The sequence below is a fragment of the Staurois parvus genome, unplaced genomic scaffold, assembly GCF_062004578.1.
Source record: "Staurois parvus isolate SC_StPar_1 unplaced genomic scaffold, SC_StPar_1.0 ptg002674l, whole genome shotgun sequence".
NCBI classification, from domain to species: Eukaryota; Metazoa; Chordata; class Amphibia; order Anura; family Ranidae; genus Staurois; species Staurois parvus.
The window spans coordinates 35,221-49,796 of record NW_028320470.1 but is presented as its reverse complement, the minus strand read 5'-3'; the positions used below and the strand labels follow the sequence as shown (position 1 = coordinate 49,796).

The following is a 14,576-nucleotide window of genomic DNA, read 5'->3' as shown; positions in this document are numbered from 1 at the left end:
GAATAAAGGAGTATAATGGCATGGTCCTTCTAGAGGAAAGAATGGAAGAGATATCTCATGCATTTGATAGGGCGGCTCATGGAATGACACAATATGGAGGACCTCTGGCTGTCTCTGCACCTGTAAATTGGGTGGTTTGGATTTGGGGGTCTACACATATCTCCAGGATCACTTCAATCCCACAGATGGCGCTCTCCACGGTGGGGATAGGGATCTCCGGCGGTATGGACGTCATGGTTACACTGACGTTGAGCAGAGGTTGTGACCTGAATAAGAGACATCAGTCGGGTTATTAATTCCCAATAAAACAAATCTAACATTCCAAAGAGGAAAACAACAATGACCTGAAGAGGGTGACACTGCCCGCTGCTCCCACCGCAACATCCGTCAGCCCGTCCCGCGTCATGTCCAGCACTCCGTGAACAGACAGACCAAAACCAGAACTCTGAGTAGGAGCCGTCAGACGCTGATAAGAGGGGAAAACAGCTCAATGTCCAGAGGAGGGGCCGCTCAGCCCTCCCGAGACCCCTTCATACAACCCATTTCCAGCCTCTTACCTGGCTATATTCAGCGTTCACCCCTCCAGCCCCTCCTCCGTATATGTACAGCGCTCCTCTCCCCTCCATCTCGTACGGCGCTCCAACTGCCACATCACTGAAACCATCTCCATTCAGATCACCAAGAGCCGAGACCACCGCTCCAAACTGAGAGTGAAGGTGACCCGACTCACCATGGAGAGACCACTGGAACTGGAGACCTCCCTGGGGGTGCGGAAGAGAGAGGACCCAGAAATACATGAGGAGGGGGAAGGGGAGGAGAGAGAGGAGGAGGAAGGGGAGGAGAGAGAGGAGGAGGAAGGGGAGGAGAGAGAGGAGGAGGAAGGGGAGGAGAGAAGGAGGAGGAAGGGGAAAAGAGGGAGGAGGAAAGGGAAAAGAGGGAGGAGGAAAGAGGGAGGGGAAGAGAGGGAGGAGGAAGGAAAGGAGAGAGAGAGAGGGGGGAGGGGAGAGGAGGAGAGAGAGGGGGAAGGAGAGAGGAGAGAGGGGAAAGGGAGGAGAGAGAGAAGAGGAAGGGGAGGAGAGAGAGGAGGAAGGGGAGGAGAGAGAGGGGGGAGGAGAGAGAGGGGGGAGGAGAGGGAGGGGAGGAGAGAGAGAGGGGGAAGGGAAGGAGAGAGGAAGGGGGAAGAGGAAGGAGGTTGGGGTCAGAAGAAGGAAGGGATGGATGACGGGAGGGAAGAAGGATGTGAGGGAGGTTGGGGTCAGAAGAAGGAAGGGATGGATGACGGGAGGGAAGAAGGATGTGAGGGAGGTTGGGGTCGGAAGAAGGAAGGGATGGATGACAGGAGGGAAGAAGGATGTGAGGGAGGTTGGGGTCGGAAGAAGGAAGGGATGGATGACGGGAGGGAAGATGGATATGAAGGAGGTTGGGGTCAGAAGAAGGAAGGGATGGATGACGGGAGGGAAGAAGGATGTGAGGGAGGTTGGGGTCGGAAGAAGGAAGGGATGGATGACGGGAGGGAAGAAGGATGTGAGGGAGGTTGGGGTTGGAAGAAGGAAGGGATGGATGACGGGAGGGAAGATGGATATGAAGGAGGTTGGGGTCAGAAGAAGGAAGGGATGGATGATGGGAGGGAAGAAGGATATGAAGGAGGTTGGGGTCAGAAGAAGGAAGGGAGTTAAGACATAAAGATGAAAGGAAATGGAAAGGAATGGAGTGAGAGAGGAATGAAGAGAGTGAGAGAGGACCTTGGGAGGGAGTGGGGAGGAGGTGTAGAGGTGAAGACGAGACGAAGGACAGATCTGGTCTCACCTGAATACAGCGATATACAGACACCTGTCCAGACCATCGAACATCATAGAAATGAGGAGCCGCAATCAGCACCACATCTGAGAGATCGTCCTGGTCAATGTCACAAACCTCAATCTCTGAGCCAAAGTACGAGCCGACCTGACAGCATGGAGGAGAGAGAACTTCAATGACTCCATGTGTACATATCTATACTGTCCTCTCTGTATTGTCCCTCCCTGTATATAGTATAATAGGAGGGTCTCTTGTATGGAGGGGTCTCTCACCTGCTCTCCTGAGATGTTCCGGATCCACTCTGCTCCATCTGGTGTCTCTCGGAAGACAGTCACGAGTCCGACATACTGGTACCTTGGGGCTCCCGCCACATAGAAGGTCCCCTCTGGGGTCCGCAGAATGTCTAGAGAGTATCCTGCAGATTGTCAGAGACTTAGAGAAGGTGGAGGAAGATACGGCTGTACATCTGGAGGAACTCCTGTGACTGGACAGCAAGTGGGTGGCAGGCTGACCCCAGGAGCTTACATTCTAATATCCTGTGCAGAGATTTTTCTGCCCTACTTTCAGCACATAGATGACATCACACATCTGACATCACTCACCCAGATATCCGTATTTGTCATCCTCCTGGAGAGAGATGTTCATCAGCTTCTCAGGCCCAGAAATATTGAGCATTCCACCCGACCAATCAAAGATCCCGGGGTCTCCAAGGAACTGATGGTCCTACAATGGAAAGGATTCACTGCTGGTCACAACCCGATATGTCCTACCAGACCACGACAGAGAGGACACACTCCAACCAGACCGAGATCTACAATGACAGAGAGGACACACCCCAACCAGACCGAAATCTACAATGACAGGACAAACTCCAACCAGACCGAGATCGACGATGACAGAGAGGACACACTCCAACCAGACCGAGATCTACAATGACAGAGAGGACACACTCCAACCAGACCGAGATCTAGAATGACAGAGAGAACACACTCCACCCAGAATGAGATCTACAATGACAGAGAGGACACACTCCAACCAGACCGAGATCTACAATGACAGAGAGGACACACCCCAACCAGACCGAAATCTACAATGACAGAGAGGACACACTCCACCCAGACCGAGATCTACAATGACAGAGAGGACACACCCCAACCAGACCGAAATCTACAATGACAGAGAGGACACACTCCACCCAGACCGAGATCGACGAAGACAGAGGACACACTCCAACCAGACCGAGATCTACAATGACAGAGAGTACACACTCCAACCAGACCGAGATCTAGAATGACAGAGAGGACACACTCCACCCAGACCGAGATCTAGAATGACAGAGAGGACACACTCCAACCAGAATGAGATCTACAATGACAGAGAGGACACACTCCAACCAGAATGAGATCTACAATGACAGAGAGGACACACTCCAACCAGACCGAGATCTACAATGACAGAGAGGACACACTCCACCCAGAATGAGATCTACAATGACAGAGAGGACACACTCCACCCAGACCGAGATCTACAATGACAGAGAGGACACACTCCACCCAGAATGAGATCTACAATGGCAGAGAGGACACACTCCAACCAGACCGAGATCTGCAATGACAGAGAGGACACACTCCAACCAGACCGAGATCTACAATGACAGAGAGGACACACTCCACCCAGACCGAGATCTACAATGACAGAGAGGACACACTCCACCCAGAATGAGATCTACAATGACAGAGAGGACACACTCCACCCAGAATGAGATATCTCATATCTGCCATGCGTACAGAGAGTGCAGCTTTGCAAAGAACAATTTCCTCCCTCCAAACTCGCAAGGTGATACCAGCCCACATAATGGTAACCCAACCAGCATTTCTTCTAAACCAACCGGTGTCAGTGCAGCGCTGAGACCTGCAGATGAGAGTTCTCTGGAGAAACTGGTTCCCTGAGCTGATCCTGGGGAGATAAAACAGATAACGGCATCAATCATCCACTCACATAACATGGAGCCATACCTAATGACCCTTTGCAGCTTCCAGCTGGCCATTCCCAACTCAATGAGCCCACAACTCAAGGCTTGCTTAGGAGTATGGCCAATAAGGCAATAGCCAACAGTTCATATAGTGTGCATCATACACCCCCTCCTCCAACAAAGACTACCCCCAAATCCCCTGACATCCCCCAATCCTCCATCATAGGCTGGGCCTCATCCCCCCAATCCTCCATCATAGACTGGGCCTCATCATTACATCCCCCAATCCTCCATCATAGACCGGACCTCATCATTACATCCCCCAATCCTCCATCATAGACTGGACCTCATCATTACATCCCCCAATCCTCCATCATAGACTGGGCCTCATCCCCCCAATCCTCCATCATAGACTGGACCTCATCATTACATCCCCCAATCCTCCATCATAGACTTTGCCTCATCATTACATCCCCTAATCCTCCATCATAGACTGGGCCTCATCATTACATCCCCCAATCCTCCATCATAGACTGGGCCTCATCATTACATCCTCCATCATAGACTGGACCTCATCATTACATCCCCCAATCCTCCATCATAGACTGGACCTCATCATTACATCCCCCAATCCTCCATCATAGACTGGACCTCATCATTATATCCCCCAATCCTCCATCATAGACTGGGCCTCATCATTACATCCCCCAATCCTCCATCATAGGCTGGACCTCATCATTACATCCCCCAATCCTCCATCATAGACTTTGCCTCATCATTACATCCCCTAATCCTCCATCATAGACTGGGCCTCATCATTACATCCCCCAATCCTCCATCATAGACTGGGCCTCATCATTACATCCCCCAATCCTCCATCATAGACTGGGCCAAATCATTACATCCCCCAATCCTCCATCATAGACTGGGCCTCATCATTACATCCCCCAATCCTCCATCATAGACTGGGCCTCATCATTACATCCCCCAATCCTCCATCATAGACTGGGCCTCATCATTACATCCCCCAATCCTCCATCATAGACTGGGCCAAATCATTACATCCCCCAATCCTCCATCATAGACTGGGCCTCATCATTACATCCCCCAATCCTCCATCATAGACTGGGCCTCATCATTACATCCCCTAATCCTCCATCATAGACTGGGCCTCATCATTACATCCCCCAATCCTCCATCATAGACTGGGCCTCATCATTACATCCCCCAATCCTCCATCATAGACTGGGCCAAATCATTACATCCCCCAATCCTCCATCATAGACTGGGCCTCATCATTACATCCCCCAATCCTACATCATAGACTGGGCCTCATCATTACATCCCCCAATCCTCCATCATAGACTGGACCTCATCATTACATCCTCCATCATAGACTGGGCCTCATCATTACATCCTCCATCATAGACTGGGCCTCATCATTACATCCTCCATCATAGACTGGGCCTCATCATTACATCCTCCATCATAGACTGGGCCTCATCATTACATCCCCCAATCCTCCATCATAGACTGGACCTCATCATTACATCCCCCAATCCTCCATCATAGACTGGACCTCATCATTACATCCCCCAATCCTCCATCATAGACTGGGCCTCATCATTACATCCCCCAATCCTCCATCATAGACTGGACCTCATCATTACATCCCCCAATCCTCCATCATAGACTGGACCTCATCATTACATCCCCCAATCCTCCATCATAGACTGGGCCTCATCATTACATCCCCCAATCCTCCATCATAGACTGGGCCTCATCATTACATCCCCCAATCCTCCATCATGGACTGGGCCTCATCATTACATCCCCTAATCCTCCATCATAGACTGGACCTCATCATTACATCCCCCAATCCTCCATCATAGACTTTGCCTCATCATTACATCCCCTAATCCTCCATCATAGACTGGGCCTCATCATTACATCCCCCAATCCTCCATCATAGACTGGGCCTCATCATTACATCCCCCAATCCTCCATCATAGACTGGGCCAAATCATTACATCCCCCAATCCTCCATCATAGACTGGGCCTCATCATTACATCCCCCAATCCTCCATCATAGACTGGGCCTCATCATTACATCCCCCAATCCTCCATCATAGACTGGGCCAAATCATTACATCCCCCAATCCTCCATCATAGACTGGGCCTCATCATTACATCCCCCAATCCTCCATCATAGACTGGGCCTCATCATTACATCCCCTAATCCTCCATCATAGACTGGGCCTCATCATTACATCCCCCAATCCTCCATCATAGACTGGGCCTCATCATTACATCCCCCAATCCTCCATCATAGACTGGGCCAAATCATTACATCCCCCAATCCTCCATCATAGACTGGGCCTCATCATTACATCCCCCAATCCTCCATCATAGACTGGGCCAAATCATTACATCCCCCAATCCTCCATCATAGACTGGGCCTCATCATTACATCCCCCAATCCTCCATCATAGACTGGACCTCATCATTACATCCTCCATCATAGACTGGGCCTCATCATTACATCCTCCATCATAGACTGGGCCTCATCATTACATCCTCCATCATAGACTGGGCCTCATCATTACATCCTCCATCATAGACTGGGCCTCATCATTACATCCCCCAATCCTCCATCATAGACTGGACCTCATCATTACATCCCCCAATCCTCCATCATAGACTGGACCTCATCATTACATCCCCCAATCCTCCATCATAGACTGGGCCTCATCATTACATCCCCCAATCCTCCATCATAGACTGGACCTCATCATTACATCCCCCAATCCTCCATCATAGACTGGGCCTCATCATTACATCCCCCAATCCTCCATCATAGACTGGACCTCATCATTACATCCCCCAATCCTCCATCATAGACTGGACCTCATCATTACATCCCCCAATCCTCCATCATAGACTGGGCCTCATCATTACATCCCCCAATCCTCCATCATAGACTGGGCCTCATCATTACATCCCCCAATCCTCCATCATGGACTGGGCCTCATCATTACATCCCCTAATCCTCCATCATAGACTGGACCTCATCATTACATCCCCCAATCCTCCATCATAGACTGGGCCTCATCATTACATCCTCCATCATAGACTGGACCTCATCATTACATCCTCCATCATAGACTGGACCTCATCATTACATCCTCCATCATAGACTGGGCCTCATCATTACATCCTCCATCATAGACTGGACCTCATCATTACATCCCCCAATCCTCCATCATAGACTGGACCTCATCATTAGGCTGGGCTTCGCCTTTATACCCCCCATAACAATTCCCAACCCGAACTCTCCCCCCCGCCCCCACACACACACTATCACAGGTTGGGCCAGAACACGGCATTATGCCCCCCATTACCCCACCACAGGCTGAACTTCTCCATTACACCTCCCCATTACTCTGTGAGAGGCTGGGCCTCACCATCACAACTCCTACTCCGTAACCTCAGGCGAGATCTCACAATTGCACCACCCCATTCCTTTACCACAGCCCCGGCCTCACCATTACATCCTTCATTCCCACAACAAAAGGTTTGGCATCAGCATTACACCTTTCATTACCCCACTACCAGCCACACCTCATCAATACAACCTTCATTCCTTCAGCATTGGCCAGGCCTCAGTATTACTCTCCATTCCTCTACAACAGACCAGGCCTCACCATCACACCACCTCATTCCTCCACCACAGGTCAGGCCTGGCCCATACCACCCCTGCTCCTCCATCACAGGCTGGACCTCACCATTATACCCATCCAGTCCTCCACCACCACAGGCTGGTGCTCACCATTGCAGACACTCCTGGAAGTTGCAGCACAGGTCTGGACACCCTCGATCTCCAGGATTTTTTGCTGCAGTTCTACAAACAGGTTCTCCAGCTCTTTGAAGTCCACCAGAACCCGGGTGTGGATGTCAGTCGGCTCTGAGGCAAGTTCTTTCATCTGTTTCTTCGCTAGTTCAGAAGTGTTGAAATTGTTCCCAACCTGGTGGTGAGGGATGTGAAGATGGAGATAGGAGATGTATGGCAGCACACAGAGATGGGGCTGAAGAATAATGAAATCCCACCAATCCACTCATCTTCATCCTCCATACCCAGAAGACCCAACACATCCATCCACTGAGAAGAGTCATACTAGGCAGATCTACAGTGTAACGTGGGGGATGGGCAAGAAAACCAAAAAGGAAGGTAATAATAGGGAGATGATGGACAAGGGTGGAGAACAATCGGTCCCTACAGAACTAGTACTTGTTATAAATGGATGCCTGAGGGCTGAAGTACCACCAGCTTCATATGTGCGGACAGTCAGAGCTGGAAATCCAGGTGAAGAGATTTTACTCCTTGTGTTCCTGGGGGTGGGGGGGGTTAAGAAGCCAGCAAGTGACTAAATCATCCCGTATTCCATGCAACTAACACACCTCCTGTATTAGAGTGTCTCCACTCTGGATGGAGGAGCAATGGAGCCACGTTTGGACAGCAGCATGGTCAGTCTGGGGAGACGGTTGGAGTGTTAGATGGACCAGCACATTTAGATGGACTTGACTAACAAATTGAAGGTGAACTCAGAGAACACAGATAGTCGGTTGCAGTAACGGTTTTGTTCCTTTTGGGATGAAGGTTTTACATAAATTAATGAAAGCTGATCATTGTAATCACCCCTGTCAGTGGTAAATGGTTTATTCCAACCCTCTAAATGACACTTTTGCTGGACAGCTTGGTCTGTTAAAGCAGTGTTTCTCAACTCCAGTCCTCATGGACCCCCAACAGGTCATGTTTTCAGGATTTCCATTATTTTGCACAGGTGATTTGATCAGTTTCACTGCCTTAGTAATTACCACAGCTGTTTCATCTGAGGGAAATCCTGAAAACATGACCTGTTGGGGGTCCATGAGGACTGGAGTTGAGAAACACTGTGTTAAAGGAAGATGGAAAATAACAGATTTTCTGCCAGGATCACCAGGCAAGAATAAAGAAAAAAAAGCCTAGAAATAAAAGGGAAACTAATGCAGCCATCACATGGAAGAACTAGTGAGCTGCAGTTTAATACATTTTTGTTTTTGGATGAATTTCCGCTTTACAAGAAGGAATACAATAGTTACCCCGATAAGATAGCGTTTCACTCCCATCTTATCGGCCCGGTCGATGATTTCACCTTTTTCATCATCTGCTTCTCCATCTGTCAGCATCAGGAGGACCTTCTTGGCCTTTGGACGGTGTCCGGCCTTCTCTGTATAAATATTATCCCTGTATGGAAGAACCGACATCACATCAGTACATGACAGCCACAAGAAGACCCAAAGAACACAAGGAACCTAAAGAGGTCCAAAAGTGAAATCTTCTGGAAGCTGATCAACCTCATCTAACCAACCAAGACATTGATATCACAACCATAGCTTCCAACTGTCTCCTGTTTGGAGGGACTGTCCCTCTATGGAAGCCATTTCCTTCCATCCGTTTCCTCCTTAGTTGCTCCTATTTTGTGGTCTGATATTTAGGCCTCTATAAAATAAAAATGGCCAATTTACCTACAAAACATGTTGGGCTACACGTAACCTTTCACCCAACCTCAAAATGTGGTGTTTTATTTAAATCTTTTATTAAACTTTTTCTTTTTTTTTTTCCTTACAAATGCACAGCAAAATATCATTTGCATCCAAAATAAAACATTCCCTTAAATTTTGCAATCCCACCTCCCCACAACCCCTCCCCTCACCCAAACCCCCTTATAATTTACCCCGCTCCATATGGCTCTTCCCTTCTCTTTCCATTCTATACCTGGGATCTTTCTCCTCGATCCTCACGTCCAACTCTTCCTTTTTCTTACTATTCTTCCAGCCTTTCTTTTCCCTTCTCGTTATCCATGCTACAGCCTTACAAATCATTCCCTTTATTCTCCCACCTCCAATCAGGTCCCTGGGCCCCCCACTACTTCCAGATATTTTCCAGATGCCTTGAAGTCAGACCATCTTCTCCAATCCTTTCTAAATGTAGCCATGTTTCCTTCGCCTATATGGTATACATCCTCCATCCTATTTATATATTCCACCCGGTCTAACCAGTCCCTCATTGGTGGGGCTCCTGTGACACTGATCAGGTGGTACAATGTACTGTTTTTATACTGCTTCACTGATGCTTCCTAGAAAACACACCCACGGGTCCTTCTGTATAGAGGTACCCAATATCTCTTGTATGAATTGGATGACCTCTTGCCAAAACTCTTCTATTTTTGGACAGTCCCACCATATATGTGCCATTGTTCCCTGAGATCAGGCATGTCCAAAGTCCGGCCCGCGGGCCAATTGCGGCCCGCGTTCCGGACTGAAACGGCCCCACAGGTGAGCTACCCAAATATATAACTTACGGCCCCCGGTAGTGATTCCCTGAAAGCTACTGAGGATTCCAGCGATCTCTAGCTGCGGCACTTGACATCATCAGCTGGCGCAGGAAGGAGAGCCCAAATCTCACGACGTCCGAGATCTCGTGAGATTTGGGCTTTCCTTCTCTGTGTGCCGGCTGATGACGTCAATTCCTGCTCGACAGATCCCTGGAGTCCTCAGTGGCGTTCGCAGAATCACTAGTGGAGGGCCGTAAGTTATATATTGGGCAGCTCATCTGTGGGGTCCGGAACGTGGGCGCAGGGAATTACTACTGGGGCTACCATTTATCAATTTGGGCTATAATGGATTGGTGCTCAGGATCGCTTGATGTCATCAGACAGTGCAAGGAGAAACAAAGCCCAAATCTCGCGACCTCCGAGATCTCGCGAGATTTGGGCTTTCCTTCTCCCTGTGCTGGCTGATGACGTCAAGTCATTTGCATTTAATTTTAATGGTTCATCAGAATGTCGGGCAAAATGGTCGGCCCTCGCACATGTTCACTTCATCAAATCTGGCACTCTTCCAAAAAAGTTTGGACACCCCTGCCTTAGATCCACATCCCCTCCAACATAACGGTGAGACTTCCTCTCGTTGTTGATGTACAACACTTGGTGTCAGATACCACCTCGTTAAACATTTATAATTCATTTCCACCGTGTTCATGTTAATCGCCCCATGTGTTGATTCAAACATTTTACTTTTCTGTGATTCACTCATTTTTGTTCCCAGTTCCCTTTCCCATTTCACTAAGAACAGCGGAGGACCCCCCCAGTTCAACAAGAATCTTATATATCCGAGAAGTAGCATGCTTTGGCACCATCCTGGAACCCAACATCTTTTCATATGGGAGCATGTCCTCCATCATCCTCAGTGGTTGGGGCAACTTTGCTACAAAATGTCTTAACTGACAATATCTCAATTCATTTAATGACGCAAATAACTCTTTTACTATTTAAGTCTTGAAAAAAGTGCCCGACTTCCCTTTGACTACTATATCCCCCAAACGTGCATCTATGTCTTTAAACCATTTCCTCGAAATGTTATCCTTCCCTGGCGGGAAAAACTCAGTACCCACCAGGGGACTCAACAGTGAATGGTACTTCCAATCCATTTGGTTGTGCATTCCATCCCATACACTTAGTACCTCCTGTGTCAATGTACTACTAGTCTCATCCAAAGTGCGACACTCTCGTGGTGTCCAGATAATCCTCTCTAATCGTGTGAAACTTAGTGTACCTTCTATTCCAACCCAACTCTTCCCCTGTGAATTATATGTCCAATCCGTCACAATATCACCGCAGTGTAATAATCCCTAATATTGGGCAGGTTTAGTCCTCCTTTCTCTTTCTTATTACACAGAACTTCATATCTAGTTCTCAGTTTCTTATTGGCCCATATATATTTAAGTATTCAGTTTTTTATATTATCCCAAAGAAGGATCCTGGGATGTGGACTGGGAGTATGTGAAATTTATATAAGATTTTTGGGACCATCTTAACCAGATTTATACGTCCAATCCAGGAGACCCTTCCCCCTTCTTCTCAGCTCATTTAGTAATGGAATATAGTTCGCCCGGTATATATTATTTATAGAAGGAATCAACTTTACACTTAGGTAACCTAATTCCTTCTCCCTCCATGAAAATGGAAAGTCTTTTTGTAAAGTCTGCATCACATTCTTTGAAACACTGATGTTCAAGATCTCTGATTTAGAGGGGTTTATTTTCAAGTTTGAAAGCCCTTTTAGTAATCCCATTAGGTTAGGCAGAGTTATCCTGGAATTCACAATATAAAACAACATATCCTCAGCATATGCCGCCACCTCTATCTCGCCTATCTTGATTCCTCTAATATCTTCACTCTTCCTTACCATTGCCAGCAAAGGTTCCAGGGATATTACAAATAGTAACGGGGATAGGGGGCATCCCTGCCTTGTACTGTTGTACATCTTAAAAGAACTCAAGAGGGACCTGTTTACCTTCACTGCCGCTTACGGGCCATTATAGAGCTCCTTTATCCAACTCATCATCTTAGTCCCTATTCCCAAGGCCTCTAGGATAACCGTCATAAACCCCCAATCTACCCTGTCAAATGCTTTCTTGGCATCGATCGACAATAAAATCGTTGGTAGTTTTTCTCTCTTTGCCTTTTGTAGAAGAAGCAATGTTCTCAAACCATTATCCCTCCCTTCCCAGGACAAAACCCGCCTGATCCGAATGTATCCATTCCAGCATCAGCTCTTTTATCCTCGTAGCTAGCACCTTCATGAACAGTTTTGTATCTGTATTTAGTAGGGATATAGATCTATAGCTAGCACATTGTGAACTGTCCTTTCCTTCTTTTAGGATGATCGTTATATACACTTGCAGCGATTCTGCTCTTATTCCCGTTCCCTCTCCTAAGGAGTTCCTATATGTACAACGTTTAGGGACCAGTAAGTCTCCAAAGTTCTTGTAGTAACCCACCATGTTCCCATCGAGTCCTGGGCTCTTCCCTCCCGCTATATTCTTCAGGGCTGTATTAATTTCCTCTTGGGAGATCGCTTGTTCTAACAATACTAATTTTTCTTTTGATATTTTTGGGAGGTCTACCACATTTAAAAATTCCTGCCGTTTCCTCTTTTTTCTTCCTCTGAAACTTTCGTGTTCCTAGTATTTACATCATACAACCTACTATAAAATGTTTGGAAAGTTTCAGCAATATCAGTGGTGGAATAGACCAGTTCTCCTTTTTCATCTTTAATTTTTTCAATATAATTCTTTGATTTCTTCTCCTTAAGTCTTTTCATCAAATATTTCCCTGGCTTAATCCCCTACTGATCTCTTTCCTTTGAGACCTATTGAAGATCTTCCTTGATTCCTGTTCCAGTAGGTCTTTTAACTCTTCTCTTAAGTATGATCTTTGAATGGACTTCTGTATCCTGTCTCTTTTTATGTGTCTGTTCTAACCTATATAACTCCTCCTTCACCTCCTTTATTTTTATCTCCCGATCTTTTTTTTTTTTTGTTCCTGCGGCTATCAGGATTTCCCTCACAAACGCCTTATGTGCTTCCCAGATGGTGGCCACAGAGACTTCCTCAGTTTCATTCAACAGAAAAAATGGCTCTATTTCCTCCCTTAGCCTCCTCTCTTCTTCAGGGTCCTGTATAAGCATCTCCTTTAGTGTCCACATTGCCCTTTTGTTCCCTTTTTGTCCTGCCTATAATCTCATTGTGATAGGAGCATGATCTGAGATAGACATAACTTCAATATTGGATTTAATCAATTAATCCAATTGTCTATGCACGATCATGATATAATCCAACCATGAGTACGATCTGTGCACCAGGGAAAAGAAGGTATAATCTCTTTCTCTGGGGTGTTTCACCCTCCATGCGTCCATCAACTGACCTTGATGTAACCTCTTTTTCGACATTCTTAATTTTTTACCTCCTCTTCTCTGCGCACTCAAAGACGTATCCATCCATGGATCAAGGCGAAAATTAGAATCTCCTGCCAAAACCTTAATATTGGGCAGATTTAATCCTCCTTTTAAACTCAATAATTTTCCCGAACACTCCGTACAGAAATACCTCTGGATTTTGATTCTGGCAGTAAATATTGACCAAGGTATAGCTTTGTCCCCGCATTTTCCCTCTTAAACATAGAAACTGTCCCTCTAGGTCCACCAATCTCTCCTCCACGTCAAAACCCACGTTTTTTGAGAACCCAATCGCTACTCCTTTAGCCCTCTTTATTGGTGAGTCCGTGTAATACCATGTTGGGTAGTACCTTGAGTGGAGTTTGATATTAGTATCATATGAGAAGTGTGTCTCTTGTAAGAACACAACATCTTTGGAGAGTTGATGGACTTCCCTGAGTATCTTATGTCTTTTGGTAGGAGAGTTTAGACCTTTCACATTGTATGTCATTAAATTACTCAAGCTCATGGCTGTCTAATATTTCTCCTCTCTTTCTTGTTCAAAGGGAGAACGGTATAGACTACCCATCTCATGTACCTTCCTCCAATACCACCCCTCCCACGTCCCCTCCGTCCCACCTACCCTCCTTCGCTCCCCCTCCCACCTACCCTCCTTCGCTCCCCCTTCTACTACCCTCCACCCAAGTTACTAAAAAACCCTTGGCCTAAATATTGCCCTGGAATCTGACGTGGGATTCCCCCACTGGTGATTCCTGAATTGGGGTAACACTCTGAACATGAATACCCACTACTACCCTCCACCCTCAACATGGGGTTTAAGTGTTTGAATTCCTGTGTGGCCTCCAGATGCTCCGCCAACTCTACTTATCTTACTCGAAACCTGCTGAACAACACAGGAGAGGTGGGAGGGGGGACAGCAATTCATCCCCCGTAGCCCCCTCTCTCCCACTAACCCCCCAAACAACTCCCC

At 47.3% G+C, this 14,576-nt stretch overlaps 1 protein-coding gene across 1 annotated transcript in view; it reads right to left on the bottom strand.

Moving 5' to 3' along the window:
* The window catches only part of LOC149429979 (integrin alpha-L-like), a gene marked incomplete at its 3' end in the record, with an annotated part of 62,161 nt that overhangs the window by 21,069 nt on the left and 26,516 nt on the right, over window positions 1-14,576 (bottom strand). The window contains exons 9-17 of the mRNA XM_089666289.1: window positions 8,909-9,053; window positions 7,599-7,794; window positions 3,686-3,753; window positions 2,400-2,520; window positions 2,070-2,212; window positions 1,807-1,944; window positions 558-761; window positions 345-466; window positions 121-266 (exon numbers count right to left, since the gene is read on the bottom strand). Coding sequence (XP_089522415.1) covers window positions 121-266; window positions 345-466; window positions 558-761; window positions 1,807-1,944; window positions 2,070-2,212; window positions 2,400-2,520; window positions 3,686-3,753; window positions 7,599-7,794; window positions 8,909-9,053 — 1,283 coding nt within the window. The remainder of the gene's footprint in view (window positions 1-120; window positions 267-344; window positions 467-557; window positions 762-1,806; window positions 1,945-2,069; window positions 2,213-2,399; window positions 2,521-3,685; window positions 3,754-7,598; window positions 7,795-8,908; window positions 9,054-14,576) is intronic.